Source organism: Miniopterus natalensis, chromosome 4 (assembly GCF_054644295.1).
Source record: "Miniopterus natalensis isolate mMinNat1 chromosome 4, mMinNat1.hap1, whole genome shotgun sequence".
Lineage (NCBI taxonomy): Eukaryota > Metazoa > Chordata > Mammalia > Chiroptera > Miniopteridae > Miniopterus > Miniopterus natalensis.
In genome coordinates this window covers 69532452-69560313 of record NC_142084.1, presented here as the reverse complement: position 1 = coordinate 69560313, position 27862 = coordinate 69532452, and the positions used below count along the sequence as shown (strand labels likewise).

Below are 27862 nucleotides of genomic sequence, written 5' to 3'. Positions count from 1 at the left end.
GATTCTCTTCTTGAGGCAGGTGTTTACTCCAAGTAGACCATGGACAGGACACTGCAGACGGGGTAAACAGCTACCCTGGTTAGACAGGGAGGCTAGCTCTGCTGGGAGCAGCCTCTCTGGGTCTCTTCTTGTGGCCTGCTGTGCCCAAGAAAGGAGGAGGTGTCTGCAGTGAGCCTGCTCCAGGGATCCCAGCTTCTGAGAGGAGGCAAGAGACAGCACCATGCTGTGGTGGAGGAGAGAGCCAGAGGCCCAGGCTCTGCAGCTGACTTAGCAGCAGGGGGTGACCTCATCAGGCAGCACTTGCTCCATGGCCACCTCCAGAGCAGAAATTAGCATGCAGATAGTAAACCTGGAGGCCTTGCAAACACACAGGTGGTTGAGCCTCACCTGATTCTGATTCAGCAAGTTTGGGGTAGGCCTGAGAATCTGCATTTCTCCCCAAGTTCCCAGATGATGCTGCTTCTGGTCAGGGGACTACTTTGAGAACTACTGATCCAGAGCTTAGAGGAGTAAATTTCTGACTTTCATGAGAGTTTGAAGTTACAGATCATCTTTACAGAAAAATGTGTGCATACAAAAATTTTACAGAGGATTTACAGAAGAGTTGCCAGGTGCCCCCTAGGTCTTATCCTCGGACCCCAGTGCAAGGCTCTGACTGAGAAGAACTACATCAGTAAAGGCCAAGGCCAAATGGAGACACCACTCAGAGGAGATGCAAAGAACAGAAAGAGGATGCCTCGTTAGCTGTATTTCTGGCAGAGAGAAGAGACCATTAAGCGAATGCAATGGAGAGGTCACAGGGGTCAGTGGGGGGCAGGAGGCCTGGTTCTAGCTCAGCCTCCACTAGCAGTGCTGGAGCAGCCAGGCCCTAGTCTTCATCTGTCACTAGCATGTACTTCTAGGTCTTAACTCATGAGATCTTAAGGTGGTGCAAAGTCACAAGACCTTGAGATTTTAAAAGCCTCAGCTTATACCCCAACCAGAGGAGAGACATCCTAGCCTGGTTGGAAGTTACGTCTAGAAACCAAATGTTGTAAATCAGCAGGTTTTGATATCCAGCCATAACAAGCTAGGATTAGCTTTATTGGGTGGAATTAGTGTTTTATATCTTCCTGGGTGCAGACTGGCTCTGGGGACTAGAAGGAGGTAGAGGCTGCCCTGGGAGCAAGGGCTGCCTCCAAAGCCCCCATGTCCCCGCTTCCCAGGGGACCAGGCTCAGGATGGCCGGGAGAAGAGTAGTGAGGCTGTGATCTGTGGAGTTTCCTGCCCTGATGGAAAAACAAGATAGGAACCAGATAAGACATGGAAAAGAGGGAAGGTAGTTGCTGCACATATCTCAGCATCAACCCTGCAGAGCTGGAAAGCCCTCAAAGCCCTCTGGCCCGTTTCTGGAACTGAAGGAATTGTTTCTGAAATGACACTTGATACAAAGGGTCTCTAGCCTAGGACACAGACAAGCACCAGCAGCCACTGCTTGCTTTTGTTAGGGTCTTCTGAGTGGGCAAGAAGAATCAAGTCAAGGGAACCATTTGGAGGGACAATGTCAGACCTATGCTGGTCTTTAGAGTTGAAGGATGGTGGGCAGAACAGGGAGTTCAGAAGGGCGTGGCCTGCACAAATCATCGGTGGGGCTCTGTGGTTTTAACATGCAGCAGGATGGACTAATTGATTGAACTCAGTCAGTGGGACTTGAGTGCTGCAGGCTTGAGCCACGCAGAGGTGATGTTCTGTGACTCGCTGGGGAGCCTGGGTGGCAGTCTGCTTTAAAGGCTCTAGTGGAGGTCAAGAGCATCTTGGAAGAACAGGGCAGAGAGATATGGATGGTGGTTCATGGAATCTGACTGGTCCCCACATTGGGGACAGTGTTCTGTGAGCAGGCCTTGAAGGGTGTAGGAAAAAGCATTCTGGACAGAGGGTTCTGCAGTGAGCAAGTGTGCAGCCAAACTGCTTAGCCTGTGTCTGGAAGCCCCAGTCAGTTTGCAATGGGAAGTACTTGGGGGGAGGGTATAAGGGCACGAGTGCTGGGAGACCCCACCTGGTCTCTACGTCTCTACCATGGTTGCCTTGAACACCTAACTGGAGAGATCCTATTTTATGTCAGATTCAGTCAGAGTTACGGAAGGTTTCAGGGGACGGGAAAAGTCTGAGCAGCTTTGGATTTGGGGAAGAGAGTTGTTGAGCCTGCTGGAGAAAATCCGTAGGACCCATGGAGTCAGACAGACATGGCTGTGAACTTCAGGCCTTGCCAGTTACAGCCCAGCAACTTTGGATAAAAACCTTGTTTCCCCAACTGTGAAAGGGATAGAATAGAGCTTCCCTTGCAGCAGCATTTCCCACCTGCAGCATTGATAACATTTGGATTGATAAGCCTTTTTCCTGGGCATTGTAGGGTGTTAAGCAGCATCCCCTGCCTCCACTCACTAGCTGCCAGTAGCATCTCCCAGATGTATGCTAACCAAAATGCCTGCAGACATGACCAGTGCCCCCTGGGGAGCAGAATTGCCCCCAAGCAAGAACTGCTGCTTTACAGGTTCCTTGGCGGATTGAACACAACATGAGTAAAGTGCCTGGTACAGAGCTGGGCACCAAGAGCACTGAGCTGATGAGCACACTGTCAGTGTAGGGGAGACCCCTTGCGTCTCATTTTCATAGTCCAGGCAAAACCACTGATGATAGAAGGATGGGCTATCTGGAGACATCAGTGGGGTGGGCTCCGCAGGGGTCGCCTACCATCAGGAGGAGCACAGAAACTTCCCAAGTTTTCCAACCTGGCTGGGAGGACAGAGCTTTGCCCCATGAGAGAGAGGCCAGTTTAGGATGAAGAGTTCTGGCCCAGCTCCCCTGAGCTCAGGCTGCTGGTGGTCCTCAGGGATACTGCCCAGAGCAGGGGGAAATACGTGCCCAGAGCTCCAGAGAGGTCTCTCCAGGGAAGCTGTACCTGCGAGAGGCTGGGACCTTTGCCTTCCCTGTGGTGCCTAAGTCCCCAGAAGCCCAAAGGCTGGTGCACACAAGGCCATGCACAGGAGTTTGAGGCAAAAGAGGGAATAAAGGACAAGTAGCGGATCTGGTGACCTGGCATCCTGGCTTCTGAGGGCATTGTACAAGGAAGTCAGCTCGAAGAACCTCATGGGAACTGGAGTGGCGGCAATGGATTTTCCTTCCAAGCTCTTCTATAGCAAGTGGACCAGCACCCCACTGTCCTCAGGCTGCTAGAACTGAGGGCAAGCCCCTCATTGCCCAGTGCCCTCCCACCAGGCCAAGAATGTGGGGTGGAGGATGGCAGTCCTCAGTTGGGTCAACTGGCCCCACTCAAGGGACCCACCAAGGGGTCTCGCGTGTATTGTGGGAGGACACGGGAGGGAGCAAGCTGGTGCATCTTTCCTGTCATAGGAGAAGGACTTCAGGAGCGTGAGAATTCTAGGTGCAGCTGCTCTGTGACTAGGTGGCATGTTTTGGTACCTAAAACACGTTCCCTAAGAAATAACAAACCACCCGTCGGACACCCCCTTCTTCTTCCCACAACTTCAAAAGAGGACCACACACAAAAAAGAGAGAGAAACACCTGAGAGACCAAATCGAGGCCTCCCACCCTCACCCACCCTGTGCCCTGGAGGAGAGGACCCTATTCTGCACCATCTGCAGAGCGAGCTGGCGTGGCCGCGCAGGGGAGCGTGTCTGTGTGTGATGTGCCTTCATGCGTCACTCTATTTATGTTGTTCGCAGCCCAACGGTAGCGGCCAGGGCAAAGTCCCGGGGTCATTTTTGCTACCGCCGCCGCCTCCAGTGGCCAGACCTGTGCCCCTTCCTATGCCTGATTCCAAATCCACCAGCACTGCCCCAGACGGCGCCGCCTTGACTCCTCCATCACCTTGTAAGTGGACGATGAAACGGAAACCACAACGCCCAGTGTCCCCGACCCATCCAAACAGTCTCCACTGCAAAAAGAAAAGCCCCCCCATGCCCTGCCCATCACCAAATCCTCCCCAGCCCAGAGAGCCACGGAGCGTCCTGCCCAGATGAAAGCAAAGCTGAGCTCCCCAACCGTGGCCACCCAGGCCTCAGTCGCACCAGCCAGCACACCACTAGCCCCCCTGCCGCCCGCTGCTCCCAGCCCTGGCCCCTGGCCCAGGCCCCTGGGGGGCGGGAGGGGGAGCACAGTGAGGCGCAGGCCGGGGTGCTGGCCAGGGTGGGAAGGGACAGGGAGGCGCAGCCATGCCATCTTCATGCCTGATTGCTGTATTTTTCGTTTTTCGTTTTGTTTTTTGATTTTTTTGTTGTTTTGTCGTGCCCCCCACACCAAGAAAATTAAATGTGACCACAAGGTGACGCCACCACCATCCCCTTTTTGCCTTGCCCCCCTCCCCTCCATTCAGGCCTCTAAAGGTGCAGCAGGCCAGCCCCTGAACCCTCCCTTCAGTCTCACATTTGGTTTCTCGTTGTTCCTCTTTTTTTTCCCCTCTCCCATCCCTCAATTCCTTCCCCAGGTTGGATATTCTAAGGACAAGGGAGGGCTCTGGAACTTGGCTTACTTCATCTTTCTCTCTCTCTCTTTCTCTTTTTTAACCAATGACAGCTTTTGTCCAAGGGAAGAGAAAAATTTGAGTTGGGAGGCCCAAGGTAGACCCGACGTGAGGGACAGGAGAGGCGGAGGGTGGGCAGCGTGCCGTCTTCAGGCAGGGCGTGGGCAGCGCTTTGGGCGCTCTGGGGGCTGGCAGGCCGCAGGCCAGGACTTTCAGGGCAGTGGTGGGAGGGTGGCCCATCTCACCACTTTTCTCCGTCTTGAGCTCTCTGTCTCACCTTCTCTCTCATGGTTTGAGTTCTCTTCCCCTCTCCATCCTTATCATGCCATCTTCCCATCTGCATTCTCCATAAGATATCGTCATGGTCATGGTCATTGGAGGTGGGCAGGGTGGGAGAGGGGACCAGGCTACAGGGTGGCATTTCTGGACAGAAGCTGGTGAGCATGGGGTCCCTGGAGTGTATCTGGTACAGGGCTGGGGGTGGGGGGCTCCCAGGCAGCCTGTGACCCTCCTTATCCCCTCTGGGGTTGTCTGTCCTGGGGGAGCAGGGCCCATTCCCTCCCCTTGGAGCTTGCCATGCTCCTCCTGAGAAGAGCTCAGGGGTGTTTGGCTCATTTGCCCTTCAGACCTCAGAACAGTTGCCCCTGGGCACCCAAGCCCTGGGGCTCTGCCAGGCCCTCCAGCTTCCTCCTCCTCTGTGCCTTGGCCTATCTCAGGCTCTGGGGAACCACAGGACCATCGGACCTGGCTCATCCCTCAGAGGAAGAGAATGCCCGCCAGGCCTGAGCTTTGTCACCCCTGGGCCCTAGCTGGCAGCCAACTCCTACACCCCTCTGACCCCATCCCATCTGGCCCAGCCCTCCCCTGGGCCCCTTCAGGTTCCCCACACCATGGGCCCAGTCCTTGGGACTGTCCAGGGTAGTAAGTGGTACAGCATCCAACTAGCCACCATGGTTGGAGAGGTGGCCCAACTGAGACAGCCTTCCCCAAGCAGGGTGGGGCCAGTCCACCAGAGTCCCACCCTTCCACCTTTCCAGACCTGAGGGGGCCAGTGCGAAAGCAAGGTCACCCCCCCTCAGGCTCTTTGAGAGAAGAGCTATCCCCAGCCCTGCCCAGTGCCTGATTAGGGGACAGTACTGGGTCTGTGGGACCTCAGCTGAAGCCTCCAGGGCCCCTCCCTAACCCCTGGCCGGGAAAGAGGTCACCTGGCTCAGGCAGAGTGCTGGGGGTGGGGGACAGTGTGTGTTCCTGGTGAGAGGATGTCCTTCCCATTGCCAGCCTAAACCTGGACAGCATGGTCTAACCCATTGTCTCCCTCTCTCAGCAGCCCAGAAAGGCAGTGCCCAGGTGGGCGCCAAGGCCTCATGTGTTTTTTTCCCTTTCTTTCCTGCTCCCCACAGCATTCACAACGACAGGCGCCTCCTCTGCCAACCGGTTTGTCAGCATCGGACCCCGGGACGGCAACTTTCTGAACATCCCACAGCAGTCTCAGGTAGGAGTGTGAAAGCAAGCACAGGGGGAACAGGCAGGGGTGGGGGCATCTTGTTGTCAGGAAGAGGCGAGGGTCTTGGAGTTAATCTGGGAGAAGGGGTTGGGGCAGGGCTGAAGGACCTACGCTTTTGCATGCCCAGCTGAGCCTGCCTCCCCAGGCAGCTCCCAGGCCCTTGGCTAACCAGCTAATTGGATAATTAGCTTCGACAACCTCGGCCCTGGGGAAGGTGGCCAAGGACCCAAGACTAGAGGCACTCTGGGCCAGGCCTGATAGAAACAAAGACAGAAGCTGGAGGTCCAGTCAGGAGTAGGACAGCATCTGCCTTGATCTCCTCCTGCTCTGCTGGAAGCCCTGGTCCGCAGCCCTCCCCTCTTCCCTGGCTTTGGTGGGCTGAGGAGGGACAGAGTCGGCCTGATGGGCCATGTGCCCAGAGACTCTGGCACCAAGGGCAGGACAGGTCCCATTTCCACCCTGGAGGATCCTCCCCACACTCCCCTTGAATCCTGTTAGAAGGGCGGCCAAGCTTCTGGAGCCCCCTGTCCTGCTCCCATCTGCCCCCAGTTCTCACAGGGAAACACCCAAGTACCCCCAGCCCTCCTGCTGGACACCCCAGACACTGCTTTGCACAGGCATATATATACTCTCACATGTTGTTCCCCCTTTCCCGTGCCTGTCCCCAAGATGCTGGGAATAGTCTCAAGAGCCCAGGGCCCTTGGGGCACAGAGAGCACCCTCCTCAGGAGCAGGGCAGAGGCAGTTTTTATAGTGTGGGACGTTTTACAAAAACACCATCCTGTGAGCCCAGGGCCTTGAAGGCTTCAGCCCTGGGGAAGTCCACCTCAGCCCAGAGCCCTGGCCTCCTCTCAGCTCCTGCTCCCTCTCTGCTCTGAGGCTTGAGTCCAGAGAAAGTTGGTGGATAGAAGTTTTGTATGTGTGGTTTGAGGTTTTGTTTTTTCCCTTTTCCTTTCCCTCCCTCGAAAAAAAACACACACCAAAAACTTTGTCAAACTGCAAACTTCAGAGCTCCCTAGTGGCAAGGAGGGGAGGGGAGGGGAACTTCAGCCCCCTCCAGCTTCCCACCCCCTTTCCCCAGAGTCACGTCTGACCTGTCTGGTTTCCAAGAGCAACCAGACATGATGTAACACCCAGATGAACTTGAACTTGGGGGTGTTGAGAAGAAAAACAATGGCTCGGAGCAGGGGCTGGAGCCAGCCCCCTCCGCTCTGTGCCAGGGAGCCCGGGAGAGCCCTGCTGGCAGAGGGCGGGAGGGGGTGCCAGAGGAAGGGACCTCTGGCGGGCCTCCCCTTCCAGCTCTGGGCTGGCACCAGGCTGCAGGGCTCCATCGCTCCCGCCCTCCCTCCCTCCTGCCGCCAGCCGGCTGCCTGTAGCTCTGACTGTTCCCCTGCTTGCTTTCGTGCTTTCTTGCTCTCTGGGACCACAGCCTCCAGCCCTCCCTGCTCACCCCATTTCCGCCTCCATGGGCTTTCTCTTCTGCACTTTCTCTGCTCACTTTGCTTGGATGATGGGGCCAAGTCAGAGTATGAGGCAAGTTTGGGAAACAGTTTTCCTCCCCGTTGTTCCTGAAAGGGGCCTAGGCCTTGGCAGGGAGCAGGCAGGTGTGCGCAGGCGGTGGTGGGAGCACCAGAGCTGGACAAGCCTTGCCAGGAGCCCTTGGGCCTGGGGGCAGGCGGCGGCTGCAGAGGGTGGGCGCCAGGGGTACAGTGGGGGTCGGTTTCCACAGTAACCAGTGACTTTAGCTGATCTCTGGAGCACCAGATGGAGAGAGAACAATAGAATGAGGAAAGAAAAGAGAATTTTAGCAATTTTGTCATTCCCTGGGCAGCGCTTTTTACTTAGTTTTAATCAATTTTGGACCTGGCTTGGGAAGCAGGGAGGGGTGAGCAGAAAAGCCACTCTGTGCTTGGCAGCAGATCCCTGTTCCTGGGACCGGCGGAGAGGTGCCGGGTCCCTGTTGGAGCTGCCTTTGTCCCTAACTCCAGGCCTGGAACTGGAGTCTTCCTCCTCTGAGGGAGTCCCCCAAATCTGAGCATTGGTGGTTGTCCCCTGCTGTGCAGCTCAGGAGACCCTAAAGGGGCCAGCCTAGAGCCTTGGCTTGGTCTCCCAAGGGCAGAGAGACCAAGTAGGCCTTCTATGTCCAAGTTGTCCCCAGAACCCCCTTTCCCTCACAGGGAGGGGGAAGGGCAGGCTCACATCTAGGGCCATGGTGTAGGGTTCCAGTGCAGCTTCTCTTTGGGAAGAGGGTCCCAGAGAGCATCAAGACTGAGTAGGGGGCGGCTTACCCAGTCAGTTTCCTCCAAAGACCAGAACAGGAAGCCCAGGAGCTGGCTGCTGGGGATGCTAGGGATGCTTCTGGCCTGGGTTTCCCCCACGACTTGCCACCCCCCTCCCCATGAGCTTCCATTCAGTTGAAGGGACTCTGGGCAGGTCTCTGTGTGTGTTGTCCAGCATGTGGCAGGAAGTTTAGCATCTCTGCCCACCCAGTAAAAGCCAGTAGCATCCCAGCCACTGTGACAGCCCCAACCCCTACATTTCCAAATGCCCTCCAGCTGTGCTATCCAGTGAGATAACCACTGGCCATGTGTGGCTGTTTAAATTAAATAGAGAAAAATTTAGTTCTTCCGTTACACTAGCCACATTTCAAGTGCTTAGAAGTCACGTGTGGCTACTGTGATGGATAGTGCAAATAGAGAACATTTCCATTGTCTCAGAAAGTTCTAGATGATCTCTCAGGCCTTTTCTAACCGTAAAACTCCATGTCTCCATCTCACAGTAGACGACAGCCTGCAATCCCAAACCAGAGCCTGGGGGCAGGTCTTGCCTGCAGGCATAATCTGTGTGACCAAAACAAGTGTTTTAAATATTGGAAATTTTCATGTGAAATTGTCTGGATTTTTGTCTTCTTTTGAAAAGCTGGCTAATGTAGCCACCCCAGGTCTTCACTGTGACATTGGCAGCCCTAGGCAGGATGAGCACATCACATGTAGCAGGAGCATCAACTCTGAACTGCCCCTTGCATTTGAGTCCTAGCACAGCCATGAGCTGTGTGGCTTTGAACAGGTCAACCACCCTCTCCTCACCTGGCTTCTGTGTGGGGCTGGGGCAAGGGTAGAATGAGTCAGGTCCCGCTTTGTGCTCTGTGGTTAGTTCTACTTGGCCCCTGAAGATCCAAGTCTGTGACCCAGAGCCTGGGAGAGGCCCTGAGATGCATTTTCAGGGACCCCCACCAGGCATACCTAGGCACTGTAGACCATAGAGGAAAATGCCCCCACCCTACCCCTTGGCCATGAGGTGGGGCCAGAGCCTTCGCTGAAGGGCATTGCTAGGTAGCCCATGATTGGGGGGGGGGGAAGAGGTGTCCACCCTGGGTGTGTTTTGTGCTGAGTGGCCACCAATGCCCATTTGTGGGAAGGCGGCGCCCCCTGCTGGCGACCTAAGAGAAGGGATAGCTGCTCTAAGGAGCCTGAGGTCCTTCCCTAGCACTATTGCCTTAGGGCAACAATTTTCTGTTTGTTATTTTTGTTGTTGTTTTAATTGTCACCTGAGGATATGTTTTTATTGATTTGGGGGGGAGAGAGAGACATGGATTGGTTGCCTCCCTATGCACCCCACAACCTGGGCATGTGCCCTGACTAGGAATCAAACCCTGGATTTTTCTGTGTATGGGACAGTGCTCCAGCCAACTGAGCCACACTGCCAGGGGTAGGCAGTGATTTTCAACTTTTTTCATCTCATGGCACACATAAACTAATGACTAAAATTCTCCAGCACACCAAAACCTATTTTTTGCCAATCTGAGAAGGAAAAAAAAGGCATAATTTTGATTCATTCACACTGGATGGCTATTGTGTTGGCTGTTGTCATTTTTAAAATTTGACGATCTAAGGGAAAAGAGGTCAGTGCCCCTGACTAAATAGTCAGGTATTGCATATTTTAAAATTCCTACAATACACCAGTTGCTGTAAGGGTAGAGTACTGCCGTAAGGGTAGAGAATTGGGGGGGGGGGGGGGGGGGCGTGTGTCTACCAGGTCCTTCCCCCAGGACTACCACTGCTAGGGACTGAAGCCATGTGGTGTTTCCCTCTCACCAGCCTTTCAGCCTGTGGGACCTTGGCTGGGGTGTACAGATGGGAATTTTTGCTTTTAGTCTAAAGAGACAGAAAGAAAACTCAGCAAGAAGCTGGGCCACCCCCACCCCACTCCCCAAACCCCTCTGGGGACAAAAGCTCCAGCCTGGCATCCTCTCCACCCTCCAGGGCCCACACAAAAACCTAAACAATTGGAAACATGGCCAGATCCCAGGTCTGTGCTTGTATCTGTGCCAGCCACGGGGGTCCTACCCGCTGGGCACAGTGCCCACGGGAAGGCCAGCTGGACTAGCACTGGGGGGCAGGGTCTCTTGGGGGACAGGATTCCCATAGGAGGGACCAACAGAATGGGATGTACCTTTGCATGGGGTGTTGGTGTCCCTGGCTCTGCTGGAGCTGGACCCTCCAGGGGCCTCGGACACCACCTGCAGTCACAGGGCCAGGTGGAAGTGAGAAGGGCCCTACCCCTGCTGCTCTCAATATCGCCTCTTTTTTGTCCCACTTCAGTCCTGGTTCCTCTGATAAGATCGACAAAAGAAATGACAAAATGAAAAGAAGAGGTTCCTCAAACGGGGGGAGAAGAAATTTTGAGACGTGGAAAAAAATCCCCCAGCCCAGCCCAGCCCCACCGAAAAGCAAAAATTAGACGTCGTCAGCCACTCAGCCCTTCTCTCCTCCAGCCCAGGGACCCCTGCAGGCCCCCGAAGCAGCCCAGTTTTCTGAGAGCCCTCGGAAGAGGTCTCGGCGGAGCTGTGCACCAGCAGCCAAGCAGAAAGAAACATGCAAAACGGACTCTGCCAAGCAGAGGACAGAAAGAAAGAAAGGATGCAGCAGAACTTCCTTCCTCCCCCATCCCATCTTGGCCTTCTGGGGAAGGAACTAAATCCCCAAACAAATCAACCAGCACCGTTCTGAAGGGGCCTGTCCCCCACCCTTGCCCTTCCTGGGGGAACCCCACCCTTGGCTGGAGCTTCACTATGGAGCTCAGAGGACTAGCTTTTAAAGATGAGGGGTGCAGATCTAGAGGGCACTTCCCTCCAGGCCCCACCCAGACCTCCCTCACTGCCTGTTCTGGATAGGGTGAGGCAGGGAGGCCTCTGAGTCCCCTGCCCCACCCTTGGGCTAGAAGCCCCCCCAGCCCCTGTGGACAGGGGGTATCCCCTGGAGCTAGTTTCAAGCTCCCAGAATGGAGGGTGTTCCGCTACCCCACCCTGGGCCGCAGGGGTAGTTCCTGGGACCCCAGATCCCCTCTGTACAGTAAAAAGTCAGAATGCTCTCAAGTTCGGGTCCCAGCATGGGACAGGCCCCCTCTTCTCTCTCTTCACAGGCAGGCCAGGAAGGTTGCCCTTCTGCTATGGCCCAAGTGAGGGGAGACAGGCTCCAGGTCACCCCCACACCCCAGCCCGCATGCAGGTGCCCTTGTGCCACCCCATCGGTCCCTGCCCCTGCCCCTCACACCCTGCTGAGGCCCGGCTGGAGAGCGGAGCAGAAAGGGGACCCGGAGCCAAGCGAGAAGGAAGGGCAGCCACTGTTGCCCTCGCCTAAGCTGCCACCTGCGCTAGGTAGGCGTCCTGCTGGCCCACTTTCAGTTCCTTTGGAGGGTGTTGGGTGTCGTCCTTTTTTAAAAGTGTTTTGGAGCTTTCTCTGCCCCTCCTCACTTTCCCCACAACCTCACCCCCTGTGGCCACTTCTCTCTGGATTTCAGCTGTAATGTCTTTACTCTTTATTTCGGGGTGGGGCATTCATTGTTCGGGTCTTCTGTTGCAATTGGTAACTCCTCCAGTTAAGCAACTTGGGAACAATTTGGTAGCACACCACAGGAAGTAGCTCCCCCCCCCCACTGAAGTCCCCTCTTCCCCCAAGGGAAGGTCGGGGCCTGTGCAGGGGGTCTTCAGAAGCCCCCCTGGGAGGGAGGGGAGCAGGAGCACGCCCAGCCCGGATCCAGGGTGTGACTTGGCCCCTCTGGCTTGTCTTTCTGTGCCTTACTCCCTCCTCCCTGCATTTCCCCTCCTTGGACCCTTTCTAAGTCCTTGTGCCTCTCTCTCTCTCTTTCTTAACTGTATGAAAACACAAAGCACAGGTCAGGATCCTCCGAAAGTCAATCAACCCAACATTGCACCGCAGGGGTGGGTTATGGGTTTTATTTATTGTGAATCTAGTGTTGTGAGGCTGCTGCAGAGCAGGCTGAGGGGAGGAAAGAGGGGAAGGAGCTTGCTCCGAAGAGAAAGAGGGCCCTCACCCGGGGCTGTAGGGGCCAGCGGGTGACCTCCCCAGCTGGGAGCCACAGGTAGCTAGTCCTTGGGGTACCTTTTGTTGGAAGTTGAGCGAAGGCCCTCCCCATCCACTTGCCCAGGGAAGGACCAGGACTGAGAAGCAGGGGACGGGATCCCGCGGGAGCCTGGGGGCGGGGGTCGTGGGGAGTAGGGCGGGGGTGGGGGGCCGGGTGGGCCGGGCGTGACGCGCGGTCAAAGTGCAATGATTTTTCAGTTTGGTTGGCTAAACAGGGTCAGAGCTGAGAGGGGAGCGGAAGGGACCCCCCTGCCCCTCCGCACATGCCCTTTCCCTCGAAGACAATCGGGGCCGTGGGCGCGGCGGGAGCCGGGATCTGCGGGGCGCCCGCCCTGTCGAGGTCGGAAGCTGCAGGCCAGCTGGGCCGGGACGGAGCACGCCCCGGAGGGACTGCCGGGGCAGGCAGGGGGTTGGGGGTCGCTCCGTTCCCTAGTGTCGCTGTGTGGGGCAGGCGAGAGGCGACGAGGGCCACAGGAGATGCGGGGACGTGTTAGAAGAGAAAAACAAACAAAAATAACAAAAAATATATATGGGGGAAATGAACTTTTTTTTTCATTGAACCAAGTGCAATGCATCAGAGAGTTTTCCTATCTTTGTATGTTAAGAGATTGTTAAGAAAAATTCTATTTTTGTTGTAATGTCCTCGCGGCTCTGGGGACGCTAAAAGAACCGGGCCTGCCCCGCCCTTTGCGGGGATAATGAAAGCTGAGTGTTTTTTCCTTTTTTTTTTTTTTTTTTTTGTTCGTTTCAGGTTTTTTTTTTTTTAAGTCGTTTTCCTGCGTTGACAAGGATGATCTGGGGTTTTTATTTGTTTCGTCGTTCGTTCTTGGTTTCGGTGGGAGGGCTGAAGGAAACGTTCACATTTTAGGAGTAAAAAAAACCACCTGAACATTTTTAAAAAATCAACACAAGATCTAAAAGGAAAAGGACGAGAGAAAAATACTTTTAAGATAATTCAACATAAAACCCTGGTGCTTCTTACATTATAAAGTACGTTTTTAAAGACCCACAAACTATTATACATAAGTTTATGATCAATTAAATATCCTGCACTTGTTAGGAACACGCATATCCCTTCTTTGTTGAGTTTAACGGAACGGGACAGCGGCGTGCGCCCAGCGGCGGGGCTGCTCTGGCCACGGGTCTCCCCGGGCGCCCCCTCCCCGGGCCCAGAGCCTCCCTCCTCGCCCCATCACGGTCCAGGCACAGGGGCGCGGCGGGGGTCCCCAGTCCCTCCCCCGCAGAGGTCAATGCCAACGAACAAATGTCCCCTTCCCTCTCTCTCCGCCCTGAGCGCCCTTCTTTGAGCCAGACGCCAACTTGACCCTCACCAGCATTATCAGGAGTGCGCTCAGCAAGTTGGTAGTTTCTCCCCCGCCCTTCCCCAGCGCCCCGATTGAACATCTTTCTACCCACCCCACCCCGCCCCACCCGAACCCCGTCACCTTCCGGGGAGCACGGGAAAGGCTCCACGCTCCAGGACAGGGCCAGCCAAGCTGACAGGTCGATTCGCCCAGGCCTGCGCACGCACGCACGCACGCGGCCCCACACACAGCCCAGCCCACCCCACCCCTCAACCAGCCCTGTCGACTGCCTTACACACCCGCCCCCGCGCTGGCCGGCCGACCTAGTGCCTTGTTCTCACCCCCGTGCTGGCGGAGCGGACGCCGCGCTCTGGGTCCCAGAGGGGCCGGGTGGCTCAGACGACCCACCACTTACCCACCCCTACCGTCTTGAACGGATACCCCCCCCCCCACACACACACACACGAGAAAAAATAAAGGAGCAATAAAGTCACGAGAACTTTTGTCCCCCAATCGAGAGCCCGAGGGGCAGCCCAGCCCCGCCTCTGCTCCCCACACCCACCCACCCACCCTCGGGGCGCCCCCTACCCCCGCAAACCAGCCTGGGCCAGCCCCGCTTCGGCCCCTCCCGGGAGATCCGTGCGCCCGACCAGCACCAGCATCGCGGACCGCAATGGCCGCCCGTCCCGTCAAACAAGTTTCTTCTTAGGCTAAGAAACGCAGTATATACGAGTATCTCTATATATAGTACTAATGGATTTGGTGTGCTTCCCCTTAGCGTCCCCTGTCCCCCATCTACTCCTTCAGCCTGGTCTCCCCCTTTCTGCCCTCCACCCCGTCTCTGCACTGAGATACATAAGAAACAAGGGTAGTTTACTGTCTGTTTTGTTTTCTGGGTTTTCAGTGTCCTAGCGGAATGCAAGTAGGCAGCCAGCCCGTCTGTCCCCTCTCCACCCTGCCCCTCCCTGCCCCGTCACTGCGCTTCTGTTATACCATCTTTGCCTGACTCTCTCCGGCTTCTCCATTGAATGGCTAATGTGTATGTGAAATAAAGAAATAAAGAAAAACAAAAGCAAGAGCGCCTGAGCCTTCGCTAACGCGATCGATCGTGCGGGGCCCGGTCGGGTTAGATGGGGTGGGGCCCCGCGTGGACTCTCCACCTCCGCGCACCATCACCAGGCGCGCTGCCGACTCCGTCGCGGCGTTTGTATCCCTGTTTCCCGGAGGGGGCGCCGGCGAGAAGAAGCCTCCCCAGACCCTCCCCACCTCTCGGTGAGCTCCCAGCCCGCAAAAAAGAGGCACTACTTGGGTCCGATGACCGCTCTGCCATGTTGATGTTCCTGGACCTCGCCTCCGAGAGGAGGATGTGGGCAAGGCCACTTCCAGCGGGCGGTGGGTGATAAGAGGGTCTGCAGGGTCCCTGGGGGCGATGGTCGCCGTTCCAGATCCCCTGCCCTTTCCCCTGAAGGGTACGTCCTCATTGGCCCCCCTAAGGGGGACTTAGCTCCCGAGTAAGCAAGCGCAGTGCGTGATCCGCCCCTTCCTCCACGGCCCAGAGCTGAGTTCCCAGTGCCCTTCGACTCAGAGGCGATGGAGGTCACCGCACCTCTGGGCTCACAGCGGCTTGTTCCATCTTGATGGGACGCGCCGCCCCGCCGGTGCTGCTGTTGGGGCAGGCCGGGGTTGCGGACTGCAGGCGCGCCACCGCCTCAGCCCGGTGGCAGGGCCCACGGCGGGGGCCATCGTCCAGGCCTCCGTGCGCCAGCCGTTTGCGCGGCCCGGGCGGGGCGGGGCCTGCTGCCAGAGCGGCTGCCTGGTCTCGCAGCAGCCGCACCAAAAAGCCGATGTACTTCATGGCGAGGCGGAGCACCTCATTCTTGCTCAGCTTCCGGTCAGGGGGGTGCGTGGGCAGCAGCTTCCTGAGCTCTGCAAAGGCGCCGTTCACGTTCTGCTGCCGCCAGCGCTCACGACTGTTGGTGAACACACGCCGGGCCACCTTCTGGGGCTGTTGCCCTGCAGATAGGAGGGGAGGGTTTGGCACCGAGGGGTGACCCCGCCTGTCCTCACTTCAGGCACCCAGCACTCTGGTGGGGACTTCCACAAAGGTGGTGAGCTGGGGCTTTCTGCACCCAAGGGATCCACGTTTGGGATCCACGTGTGGCTCCCGATAGTTAGCAATCCTGCCCCCTCCCCTCCTGCCGTCTAGACAAGGATAAACCAGGCTGCAGATAACTGGGGCCTCTTTGCCTCTGACTGTCTGCACCTTTTATGTCAGTGGCTGAGATTCCCTAGAGAAATGTTACCTTGTGGCTGCCAGTCTGGGGGGCTGTCCCTATGGTCCTCATTCTGAGTGTTCCCCTGTGTGTACCAGGGGTGCTCGTGGGTCTGAGAGGTACTCTTGTTGTGATTATGGTCCTGTCCGTGTCTTAGGTGGCTGTGTGACTTGTGGTCTGTCCAAATGGCTGTGGTCGTGTGTGATCCTTGCCATGTGGCTGTGTCATGCATGGCTGCGGTTGTATGGCTGACTCTTGTGTGGCCATGGTCCTGTGGCTGTGCTTGTCTAGCTGCCTCCTGTGTGGTTGTGGTCCCATGGCTGTCTCTTGCATGATGGTTGTCATGTGGCTGCTTCCTGGGTGGCTGTGCATTCTAGTGGAGCTGTCATTTTGTGGCCCCTGTACCATGCTGTGTTTGCCAGGACTCTGTGGCTTGGGTGACTGGTTGTGTGGGACTGGCTATGGGACTGTGGTTTTGCACATGGGTGTAACTTGAGTACTGAACCCGTGTGGGCTGTTCTGTGCATGTCTGTGTGCACTGGCAGCACCTCTCCCTTCGTAAAGATACAGGACAGACGTGGACCCCATGCAGACACAAACCCATACTCACCCTCAGCCAGCTCTAGCTCACAGTGGCTTGGTCTCCGTTTCAGCCGGCTGCTAGGGAAGATGCTAAAAGGTCCTGCCGGCCCAATGTAGAGGCTGTAAGGGTTCATGGGTCACTAATGCCTTGTGGGCAAGGACCCTGACCCCGGATTGCCCCCAGGCCCAGCCCCCCACTGACCTGTTGAGGAAGGGGTGAGGATGGTAATGCAGGGCCAGAGGGGTTGGGGCACTTCCCAGGGCGGAGAACTGCAGCAGAGGGGGCCGCAGGGCACTCAGCTCTGTGGTGGCCACGGCTGCCCCTGGGGGCCTAGTGTGGCCCAGGCTGATCACTGGGACACCAGGGGGCAGCCTGGGGGATGAGGCATCTCGGTGGCCCACCTCCTCTGCCTTTGGGGGCCCAGGTGAGCCAGGCTTGGGGAGCAGTGCAGGAGCTGGGCTGGGGGCACACACCATCTCAGCCTTCTCAGTCATGGTGGGGGCCACCTCTGCCTGGGCCTGGGGTGGGCACATGGACCCGAGGGGGCGCTCACCTATGGAAGGAAAGGAAGCCAGTGGGGAAGAGGGATCAGATGCTACTACACATACTCTTAGCCCAACAGAACCCTCAAATGGAAGGAATAGTGGGGAGGCAGTTCAGTGGGCAAAGGCAAGGGGGAGGGGGGGGCAGAAACTGCCAGAACATGGGAGTTCCAGAATCCTTCCTCCAGAATCCCCTCTCACCTGGAGTCCAGAGGGGAGGGCGGCAAAGCAGGGAACCCATGATGGACCCTGAGAACCTTAGATCTGATCCTGACACCCTCCATTGACACTGTGTGTCCTTGGAATCCCTACATGATTGACTCAAACCCTTCACTGACATCCCCCCTCTTGCCCAAGCCCACCCTGTGGTCCTCATCTAGGACCCTGAGGCTCTTCTGATATCCTCCGTCAGACCCTGAAAGTCCTCCATAACTGCTCGTGACCCCCCACACACACACACACACTGAAAATGTCCCCTTACCAATCCTGTGACCCTACTGCTGACACTATGACCCCAAATGCTGGCACTGCCATATACATATAGTCATGCCCTCAATCCTCCTTCTGGCCCTGGTGACACCCCCACCCACCCCACCCATCAGCATCCACCCCTCTGCACCCTGTTTAGATATCCCTGTTCACTCTTGGCCCCATGGCCTGAAGTTTCCCAGCAACACTGGGGACACCTGGTCCCTCTCTACCCTGCCTTCCCTAGCTGGTTCCTGCTGAAGCTGGCCTGGCCTCTTACTTAGTTGGTTCCTGCAGATGAATGAATGAAGGAAGGATCGAATGAATGAATGCAGGTGGGTCAGGGATTCCCCCACATTCAGGCAGCTCCATTCTTACCCCAGCACTGGTCCTGCTGCCTGCTGAGTGCCCTGGCTCTGTCAGTCAGGGCCAGGATATGGTTCTAGCTTCAGGCCAGGCTCCCTGGCCCTGCTCCCTCCAGCCTCTCCACTCTGTTTCCCAGGCAGCTGGCCACTCTGTCTGGACTTCACCTCTTCCTGGGCTCCCAAGGGCCTTGGAGCCTTGGTGGTGGCAGCAGCGTGGGTCCCTCGAGGAAAAATGAGCGGCTCAGGGGCTGGCCCGCCCTCTCTCCACCCCCGGTAGCTGGTTTCCTCCCTCTTACCCCTGGCGCAGTGGCTGGAGGATGCTGGGCCAGAGCAGATAAGGGCCTGGCCGCCTGGCTGAGACTGATAAGGAGCCAGGCTGACCCCAGAGGAAACCAGCAGGCGGGGATCTCCAAGATCGGCCTCTTGCCCCGCCCCGGGCTGGTGGGCAGGACTGGCGGTGACCCCCTCAGGGCTTCACCTTCAGTCTTCTCAGTCACTGGAGGGACCTGGTCCTCCTAGAACCCAGTTCCAAGGCACAGCTGCAAGTGAGGTGCCTGGATACACACAGAGCAGAAACTGAGGCAGGAAAGCAGTGGCCTCCTATGTTGCTTGGGTCTGGTCTGTGTCTTTGAACACCCCCAGCTGTGTCCGTGCTGATGGGGGTGGAGAACCCTTTCCGGCCCTGCTAGGGCTCGTGACTGGGGGCCCCCTCCTTCTTCTCTCCTCCTCCTGCCTCGTTCCTCTTTTTACAGAGCCTTTCTGCCACCCCCACCCCAGAGTGGGGCGCCTGCAGAAGGACAGCTCTGACAGTCTGATCTTGGGTGTCCAGCCTCGGTAGTTGTCCTTGTCCCCACTGTACTATCCACACCACCTTTCTAGGCCCAGGAGGGTGACAGGAAGGACTATAGCTGGGGGAAGTTTCCTATGTTGCCAAGGCTGCTAGAACCTTCCAGTGGGTGCCCTAGCATGTCCCCACAATCCTGGTCCTCTAGGTCATAGGATCACATAACCCCACTGGGTGGTCCCCGGCCCTCATCCCACAGCTAGGCCACTTCAGGGTGAATGGTGATAAAGAGGTATTGGGTGAATGTCCTGGGTGCTGGTGAAACTCAAGACCCAGATGGAGCCTCATGAAGGGAGGGGCCCTGGGTACAGCTAGGTAGCAATGACAAGACTGTTTCTGATGCCCAGCACCCTCTCCCCTGGGTCAGTCCTGCTTTGCCCCATGTCTATCTAGGTGACTGCATGAGCCCCCAGGCAGGCTCTCAGCTGTCACCAGCACCAACACTACCACCACTCTCCCAGGTACCAGATGATGCCAAGACCCCACCACCAACCATCCCACTTTCCCAGGGAAGCAAGGGTCCAGTTCTAAGCACGGAGTGAACTTTGATGTGTCCATAAGGCCAGTTCTGGGATCAGGTTCATTTCGCTAGCAACTCGAGCACGGGGAAGGTTGCCTGCAGGGTCCCACAGCTACCTCGTGGCAGGGTGGGGACTCTGCCCCAGGCCTCTCAGTTAACGTTACCAAGGCCTGCCCTTTTGGGGAGGATGCAGCAGCCTGCCGGGTGCCTCTACGTGCGCCCCCACCCGAGGGGCCACGGGGCAGGAAGCACCTGGTCTGGAGCGGATGCACAAGGCGCCTGGTTCCGGTCTGGTTTCCGCCACCACGGTCTGGTTTCCGCCACCACAGCCCCGCGGGGAGATGGGCCAGAAAAACCAGGCAGCCAGGAGCTGGCGGCACGAGGCCACGTGGGAGCTCGGTGGCACAAGCTTGCCCTCATGCCCGAGTTCGGGAGCGCGCCAACGGAACAGGGTGCAGGAGAAAGGCCCATGGGTGCGAGCACACGGCTGCCGCCTCGTGGCCGTCTGGAGAACCGCAGGCGCTAGCTGCCAGGTGCCTAAGTGCCTCTAGCTGCAGAGGAAGGGACCACTCCCCACACAGAACGCCTCAGGCAGAAGCATTGACAACACCTCCGTCAGGCAGGGACAAACCAACCTCTAGAGGCACAGAGCTCCCCCAGGGAGTTAATTTCGACGGACAGAGGAACAGGCCCCAGACATGCTAGACAGATAGACAAACCACCGGCAGCTTCCGCAGACAAATGACAGTCAGGACAAGGTGAAGTCTCTTTATTGGCTCAATCTACACCTGGACCAGTGGTGGCCCCAGACCCAGCAGGGTTCTGGTTGGGGGTCTGTGGACAGTCAGTGGGGGCAGCTTCAGCAGTAGCCTCAGGTGTCAGGAGTCTATGGGAGTAACAGCACTGGTCCCCCAGTTGACAAGTGCCCTGGTGGGAAGATGATGGGTGTGATGCCCCAGCCCAGAGTCGGACAGCCTCCACTGGGTTCCTTTCCTGGATGGGGAGCTCATTCCCATACACTTGCCCATCCCCAGTTTTCCCAGCCCTGCCTGCCCCTTAGCCTTGCCCTATTGCTGTAAGGGGGACCCAGGTGTACTGCAGTGGGGGGTGGGGGATGCCTCACCTCCTTAAACCTCTTGCAAGGAAATGTCTTAAGCCGGGCAGCCCGCTGGGCCAGGTCCTCAGCTGGTTCCTTTCGCTTATTCTGGCGCAACCTGCGTCTGTCCTCCATAGCTTCGCCCACTCCCTTACCCCTGTGCAGGGAGATGAGCAGCTGGGACCTCATCTGGCCTCTGCACCCCAGGCCCTGGCCAAGTCCCATGGCCACCACTCACTCACCCTGGCCGGGCACGGGGCCGGGGGCCCCAGTTGGCCTCAGGGTTGGCCTGAAAGCGCTTGAGTCCTTGCTGGCGGGAGCTAGGGTTGGCATCATCCCGGATGGTGAAGTTGGCCTGTAGCCTACAGAAGGGGATGGTGTGGCTGAGGGGCAGCCACCACTCAGACATGCACAACAAAACCACCCACGTGGCCTGTCCACCTCGGTGACTTGGGAATGCATCTGCCTAAGTCAGGATTCTCTCATTCATTTAATAAACACTTATTGAGTGCCTACTGTGTGCCTGAAATTTGCCTCTGGGAAAGCTAACACTCTAGTGTGCAAGATAGACAAAGCAACAGGAAAAATCAGAAATCATGCTGAGTTACAGCATGACATAAGAGTTTTGAAAAGAACAGAGCAGGATAGAGGTTCTGGGGAGACTAGAGAATGGGTTCGATGCAGAATAGGACAGGGTCAGGGACACCTGAAGGAGGTGAGGGAACAGCAATGGGGTGGGACCCAGGGACAGGCACTACAGGTAGAGGAAACAGCCCATGCAAAGGCCTGAGGCGGGGATGTCCCTGGTGAGTTTGAGTGAGAAGGACAGTGTGGAATGAGCCAGGGGGAAGGAGGGGAATAAATGAGGGCAGGAAGGTGACATGGAGATGGGACAGGGCTTGCAGGTGGAACTTTATTTCTACTGAGGTGGGAGCCACTGAGGGTTCTGAGCAGAGGGGGGAACATGATCTGACTCAGGTGCTCACAGGCGCCCTCTGGTTGCTGTGGGAAGCACAGCCTGTGGGGGACGAGGGTGGGAGCTGGGGAACCAGGGCAGAGGTGACTGCACTGGTCTAGGTGAGCAGTGATGGGCCAGATCAGAGTGAGGGGAGAGGAGAAGGGGGAGAAGTGGGGGGAGAAGGTGGATTCTGGATCTTACTTGAAGAATGAATATGTGTCTGTGTGGGGAAGTGTCTGTGTCATCTACATGCATGTGAGCATCCATGTCTGTGGCAGAAGTGTCTGAGTCCCTACCTGGGCTCCACGCTGAGAATGCGGAAGGCCGGGCTGGTCTCAGACAGCCGTTCTCGTTTCACTGGGCACTGCTTCTCCTGGGAGGCAAAGGTCAGAGGCCAGGGGATGCCAAGCCTGCCCAACCCTTGCTCACTCATCCCTATCTAGTCAGGCCAGCCCTTACCCAGCAGCGCATGATGTCCCAGAGGGCTGAGGCAGGGGCATCTGTCTTCACGGCATTCTTACAGGCATGGGAGAGTGAGACCCGGAAGCCAGCATGGAGGAGGGCTGACCTGGGGACCAAGGGTTGTGAGGGGGAGGCTAGACCCCGAAGCTAGTGCTGACATGTGGGTGTGAGTTGTGTTGAGTTGTGAGGCTGGCTGCATGTCTCATAGTGACTACGTGGCTGGTCTAATGCCAATGATCATAATAGTTAGACTGTCCCCCTGGCCAGGGTTCTTGGCCTCTGAGCTCTGTTCTAAGTACTTGTACATGAGACTCCCTGGACGTGAGTTATGTATGATCTCCATTTTACAAGAGACTCTGTCCCAAAAGGGGCATAAGTTGTCCAGGGCACCCAGCACTCAGGCTCTGCTCCTCCCTAGCCTGGCTCTCACCGCAGCTGCAGGAGACTGGGTGTGCTACAGTGGATGGTGCTGCTCAGCTGGTCCAGCGTATAGTACAGAGGCACATCCGGCAGCTCCTGCCATGGGCGACAACAGAATATGCATGGGGCAGATGGAAGAAGCTGGGCACAGGTGAGCCCCATCCTATTTTGGCCCAGTCCCCACCTCAGTGATGACACTCAGGACTCCTCGGATCCGCTCCGAAGTGTGGAAGCGGCTGGGGTTGGTGCTCACAGCCTCTAGGACACGGCCCACAAAATCCAGGTCATGGATTGGCTCTATCCACAGGGGGCCACCGAGCTGTAGACACACAGGGTCCAGATAGACAAGGAATGAGACACAAGGACCCTTGTGACCCCCACACCTAACTGTGGCCTGGTCCCACCTGGTGCCGCTGCCCGCAGTGCTCACACTCAGGGGTGACGGGGGGACCGCAGGCTGCAGAGTACTTGACCCTGTGCGGAGAGAGGTGTTTAGGGGGTGACACCCCTTAGAAGCCCCCTTCACCTCCCTTCTGGCTCACCATTGCTCACCGGCCAGCAGAGGCCCCCGACACTTTGCCAAGGCGCTGAAAGTGGAAGGTTCCACAGCCCACACACTGGAATACCAGCGCCTGCTTGCTGTAGGGAAACAGGGCTGGCCACCATACCCCAACTCCTCCCTCAGGCTGACTTGGTCCCCTTTAGGATGCCACTTCCCCAAAGGAAGGCTCTGTTGCTACTTTCAATCCACCCAGTGCCTGTCCCACCTCTGCTAACCTGGCTGAAGCCTTGACCTTGGCCTGGCCGGTGAAGACACGAACAAAAACGCGTATATAGAAATCAGCGCTGATGCTGAGCAGTGGCACCACAAAGCGCTGGTAGCAGTTGGCACGGAGGTCCAGGCTGTGTAGGACGATCCTCAGGGCCTGGGGGTGAGGTTGGGGGTGAGCGTCTTCTGTCATCCCTGTCTCTGAACAAGGTGCTCACAGCATAGGGTCTGGCCAGGTTCCGTAGGTTCCAAGCCTGACCCTGAGCATCCTGACTGTGTGACCCTTGGCAAGTGAGTGTTCAGTTCCTTCATCTGTGAAATTGCGAAAGTTTCTCTTTCTATGGCCCTGCTGGGGGCACTAAGTGATTTAGGAACACACAGGACCAGTATGTGGAATCTATTCCGATTAGCATCATCAGCATTGCCCTGTGCTGTGTGATGTGGCCCAAGGACCTGTGGCCCAGCCACCACGGCCTTTGTCAGCAGGAAGTGGGGACACTGGGTGCTGAAGAACTGCTGGGGACTTCTCCATGCTAGGGAGCTGCCATGACACTCACACAGAAAAGGAGGCGGCATTTCCCATAATGATCAATGACAGGGCCCTTAAGGAACAAGGACAGAGCCCCTCCTTTCCCAGCCTGTTGTCATAGCCTGCCTGCCTTCTTGAATTCCCACAGCAACCCAATGGTGTCCAGGCCATCATCAGCATGCCCATTTCACAAAATCCAAAACTGAGGCCCAAAAGGGGAAGTCACTTGCTCAAAGCTACCAGTAAGGTTACGACTTGAACCCAGACCTGGAAAAACTGCCTTAAAGAGACAATTTTGGAAAGTTGTTAAAATAGAGACTACTAGAAAGAATGGTGTAACCACCGCTCCTATCCTGGACAAAGCCATTGTCCCCAAATGACCATGACTGACAGCCCATGCTCTTAGGAACTATGCTGGTTAAAGATGTGCTTGTCATTAATATGCTGGCATGGATCTGGCCCTGGCTGCTTGGAGGAAGCGGAACAGGTCTGAGGGGTGGGAAGGGCTGTTGCGGGGGGCTCACCATCTCGTGGCAGGCTCGGCTCTTGAGGGCCATGGCCCCATACTTGCTGTAGCACGTCTCCCCGCTGTTCCCCGCCAGCACTGCCATGTCCGTGCAGGTAATGCACAGCAGCCCTGCAGGGAGGGACTGGACAGTGAGGATCCTTCAAACACCCCAAGCCCTGCTCTGTACTCCTGGGTCAGCCTGGCCTCACCTCCTTCACTCACAGCCTGCACAGCTGCATCCAGAAAAGGGGCAGGGCTGCCATAGGGGTCCAGGTCAATGACTTCAAACCGATCCGACACCCGCTGGTGCTGGTACATCAGCATCCTGGGGGGAGAGGGCCAATTCCTCAGCCCCCTATACCAGGGACCTGCTCTATTCCCTACACATGTTCAATCATTCAGTGTGATGGTTTGGGCCTGGACTCGGGGGCCAGCTGCCTGGGCTTAAATCCTGGCTTGGCCATATGCTAACTTCACAGCTTTCCCCCCTCAGGCCTCAGTGTACCCATCTCTAACAATGGCATAAAATAGCCAATACAGTAAGTCCTCATTTAACATTATCAAAAGTTTTTGGAAACTGCGACTTTAAGTGAGATGACATGTAATGAAACCAATGTTACCACAGACTAATTGAATTAAATAGGAGTTAAATTCCTACAGCATTTCTGGTCACAAAAACATCGCTCAAATTCTAAATACTCAAAACACTTCTAACATTAAACATTGGAATAAATGTGAGCCCTACATATATTTAAGAAAAATTAATAAAAACAAGTCAGATCATTATTTTCCACCCACTTACTCGAGTTCAGGATCATGGATGGCTGGAGTCTATCCAGACAGCTCAGGGTGTGAGGTGGGATCCACCCTGGACAGGAAGCCCTTCCATTGCAGGGCCACTCACACCCACCCACACTCACTAAGACTGGTAAAATGTAGACATGCCAGTCCACCTCACATGAACATTTCAGGTCATAGCAGGAAACTGGAGTCTCCATAGAAAGCCCACAGATCCACACAGACAGTAGCCCTGGCCAGGAATCAATTTTTCTTTTTCTCATCAACGTTTTAATGACACATTATTCCAGGACCTACTGTACTAATGTAGCATATATGTGTCTGACATCCCACAATTTTCCAATGGGGTGGAAGGTGCCTTCCAGAACAACTTAATGGAGTTGGAACTGTACTGTTCCCTTTGCAGGTGAGGAAAAGCAAATGCTACCTTCTCAACATAGCCTACCCTGACCATATTTCTCAAAATTGCAACTCCCCCACCACCACCTTCCTCCATCCCCTATACCTTCTATTGTTTTCCAGAGCACTCTCGCCTCTACTTTACTATGTAACTTACTTATTTGTCATGATTATTTGTTATCCTGTGTTTCCTATTAGATTTTACTATGGTCAGGAAAGTAAATACTTTTTACTTATTTACTTTCTGTAAAGGGTCAGACAGTAAATATTTTAGGCGTTGTAGGCCACATACAGTCACTATTACATATTCTTCTTTTTTCAAACCTTTAAATATGTAAAAAATAGCCTGGCCAGTGTGACTTAGCAGTTGAGCATCAACCTATGATCCAGGAGATCACAGTTCGATTCCCAGTCAGGGCACATGCCTGGGTTGCAGGCTCAATCCCCAATGAGGGGCATGCAGGAGGCAGACAATCAATGACTCTCGCATCATTGATGTTTCTCCCTCTCTCTCTCCCTCTCCCTGCCTCTCTCGGAAATCAATAACGATATATACATTTTTTAAAAGTAAAAAACATTCTTAGATGGTAGGCCACAAAAACCCAGACTGCGGGCCTCGCAGGCTATAGTTTGCTGATCCCTGCATTTGAATGTGAACTCTACAAGGTCAGGGATTTTGTCTGTAATGTTTACTGACGCATTCCCTGCACTGGGAACAGTGTCCAGCACATATCAGGCAATGGCTACAAGCTGGTTCATCTGAATGAATAAAAGTCCAAGATGTTTAAAATGGAAACCATAATGGTACTTATTTCTGGCACCGCGCATGGGCCATACAAGTACTACCTCTCATTTAATCAGTACAGCAACCCCTGTAAAACTGTCATTTTATACACAAGAAAACTGGGGCTCAGAGAGGCTAAGGCACTCTCCCAAGGTCACAGAGCAAAAATATGACACAGCCAGGATATGACCCCAGGCAGCCTTGCTCCAGAAGGCACCTTCCAGCTGCCCAGAACCTACCGGGCATCTGCCTGGCTGGGCTGTACCAGGTGGGCCACTTCATTGAACTGCACATTATGACGTATGAGATCCACAGCTCGGGCAGAGGCATCATTGGCAACCACGGATCGGAGCCCAGGCACCTCTAGGGCAAAGCGAATGGAACGAAGACCTGAGGCTGCCAGGCCCTCCAGCACTCGCAGGCCTTCCTGTTGGAGTAAGCAAGGAGCCCCACTCACATCAATATCTCTGTTCTCTGCGGGAGCCCCCACCACCTTCCTCCTCCAGCTACCCCTACCCAGGAACCTTCCTTCCTCCATCACCCACTGGACTCCAGGGTTGCCACCTCACCTCACAGATCTCCCCCACAGTGGCTGTTCGAGGTGGGTTTCCCGGGGCCAGGTCTGCACCCTCTTTCAGTGCAGCCTTGTCCTCCTCTTCCTCTGACAAGTCCACCACCACCTTTTGCACCTCCTTTTCACCTGGCACCTTGACTGCAGTGACCCAGAAACACAAGTCAGGGGCTACCAAGGCTCTGTCTGAGAAACCTCTACGCTTCAGAATACAGAAGATTCATGGACGAAAATCTTTCCCAAAGTTCCTAGGAAAAGGCTGAAGGAACAGAGCCTAGGGCCTGCTATGTGGCTGAAGCCTTTGCGGACCTTAGGGGAGAGGGGGGTGGGCAGGGAGAGACCTCTGTGTGACCCCCGCCCACCAGGAGATTGGACCTCCACTCACTCTGGATTCCTTTGGCCCCAAGTTGAGCGCGAGCAAATTCAGTGATCACAGCACATCTGCGGGAGAGGAAGGCTCGGCTCACACCCTCTCACTTCACAGACCCACTGCCCACTGCCAAGCTAACCCCGGGCCCCTGCTCACGTCAGGTCCCTGTTGAACTCCTGCACTGGGTTGTAGAAGACTTCGTTGGCGCTAGGGAAGGCGATCTTGGCGGCCCCCTCGGTGACCGTCGTCTCCTGGGCCGCAGCTGGACGCTTTTCCCCGCAGCGCATCGTGCCGTTCTCCATTGAGGTTGGGTTAGCCGGCCCTTGGGGCTGCCCCTCCGTAAACCGAGCTCTACAAAGACCGCGGGCGGAGCGAAGAGTCAGATTTAGCCCCAGGGCAATCCTCGCATGGGACATCCGCGGTAGCCTCTGCCCGCCAAGCCTGGATCAGGAGGGCACAGAGAGGATCAGAGAGGTGCGTTCCTGGGCCGAGTGGCCTACACATCTGTAAAATAAGAGGTTTAGGAGACCCTGTGGCCTCGGTAAGCGGACACCACCCCCATCTTCTGAGGATCGGCCCCTGCGAAGCCTGAGGCCCTTCAGTGGGCCCGCCCCTGCACCAGATCCCTCCCCTCGCCGCCCAGGCCCTCCTAACCTCCCTTCGCGAAACCGAGAACAGAATTGGTCTTGGTGCACATTTTCCCGATTAAGACCTGGGCGCCGCCATGTTGGCACAGATGGGGGCAGGTCATGTGGCAGAAGTTAGCCAATCAGTGATGCGACCTACAGTGGACGGCAGGGATCAAAATGCACGAAGGAGAGCGCCGAACGTGTTGTATCCGTGGCCTTGATCACAGCGGTTCTCCTGTAATTAAGGCCACACGTTACCAGCC

General features: G+C 56.1%; 3 protein-coding genes across 6 annotated transcripts in view; 1 reads left to right on the top strand and 2 right to left on the bottom strand.

Moving 5' to 3' along the window:
* Positions 1 to 12520, top strand: part of NFIX (nuclear factor I X) — a 90643-nt gene extending 78123 nt beyond the window's left edge. For 3 of the 4 annotated variants that reach the window (XM_087816765.1, XM_087816764.1, XM_016218618.2), the window contains 3 exons: positions 3724 to 3871; positions 5921 to 6012; positions 10626 to 12520. In XM_087816765.1, coding sequence (XP_087672891.1) covers positions 3724 to 3871; positions 5921 to 6012; positions 10626 to 10640 — 255 coding nt within the window. In that variant the 3' untranslated portion in view covers positions 10641 to 12520. The remainder of the gene's footprint in view (positions 1 to 3723; positions 3872 to 5920; positions 6013 to 10625) is intronic. The other variant, XM_087816766.1, reaches the window with a different exon arrangement.
* Positions 12521 to 14958: 2438 nt separating this feature from the next.
* LYL1 (LYL1 basic helix-loop-helix family member) lies at positions 14959 to 18126 on the bottom strand. Its single transcript, XM_016218602.2, has 4 exons — positions 17956 to 18126; positions 16769 to 17120; positions 16595 to 16686; positions 14959 to 15724 (listed from the first exon to the last, which is right to left on the bottom strand). Exons 2-4 carry the CDS (start codon positions 17098 to 17100, stop codon positions 15309 to 15311), a joined length of 840 nt encoding a protein of 279 aa, XP_016074088.2. The 5' UTR covers positions 17101 to 17120; positions 17956 to 18126; the 3' UTR covers positions 14959 to 15308.
* Positions 18127 to 20060: 1934 nt separating this feature from the next.
* Positions 20061 to 27487, bottom strand: TRMT1 (tRNA methyltransferase 1). Its single transcript, XM_016218630.2, has 16 exons — positions 27127 to 27487; positions 26986 to 27041; positions 26599 to 26741; positions 26269 to 26456; positions 24258 to 24373; positions 24065 to 24177; positions 23020 to 23168; positions 22795 to 22881; positions 22647 to 22716; positions 22427 to 22561; positions 22253 to 22338; positions 21820 to 21928; positions 21657 to 21733; positions 20645 to 20764; positions 20430 to 20559; positions 20061 to 20233 (listed from the first exon to the last, which is right to left on the bottom strand). The coding sequence occupies exons 1-16, from the start codon at positions 27384 to 27386 to the stop codon at positions 20084 to 20086; spliced, it is 1989 nt and encodes a 662-aa protein (XP_016074116.2). The 5' UTR covers positions 27387 to 27487; the 3' UTR covers positions 20061 to 20083.
* Positions 27488 to 27862: the final 375 nt, after the last annotated feature.

Bases quoted from the DNA above. Each gene is read 5' to 3' on its own strand.
- LYL1 (XM_016218602.2), bottom strand. From the start codon at position 17,100: ATGTGCCCACCCCAGGCCCAGGCAGAGGTGGCCCCCACCATGACTGAG. The intron at 16,687-16,768 runs GTCAGTGGGGGG...GAACCCTTACAG, and splicing joins CCTCACCCCTTCCTCAACAG to CCTCTACATTGGGCCGGCAG. The intron at 15,725-16,594 runs GTGAGTATGGGT...TCCTATCTGCAG, and splicing joins TGAGCTAGAGCTGGCTGAGG to GGCAACAGCCCCAGAAGGTG.
- TRMT1 (XM_016218630.2), bottom strand. From the start codon at position 27,386: ATGTCCCATGCGAGGATTGCCCTGGGGCTAAATCTGACTCTTCGCTCC. The intron at 24,178-24,257 runs GTGAGGCCAGGC...CCCTCCCTGCAG, and splicing joins GCAGGCTGTGAGTGAAGGAG to GGCTGCTGTGCATTACCTGC. The intron at 21,929-22,252 runs GTGAGAGCCAGG...CTTGGTCCCCAG, and splicing joins CCCAGTCTCCTGCAGCTGCG to GTCAGCCCTCCTCCATGCTG.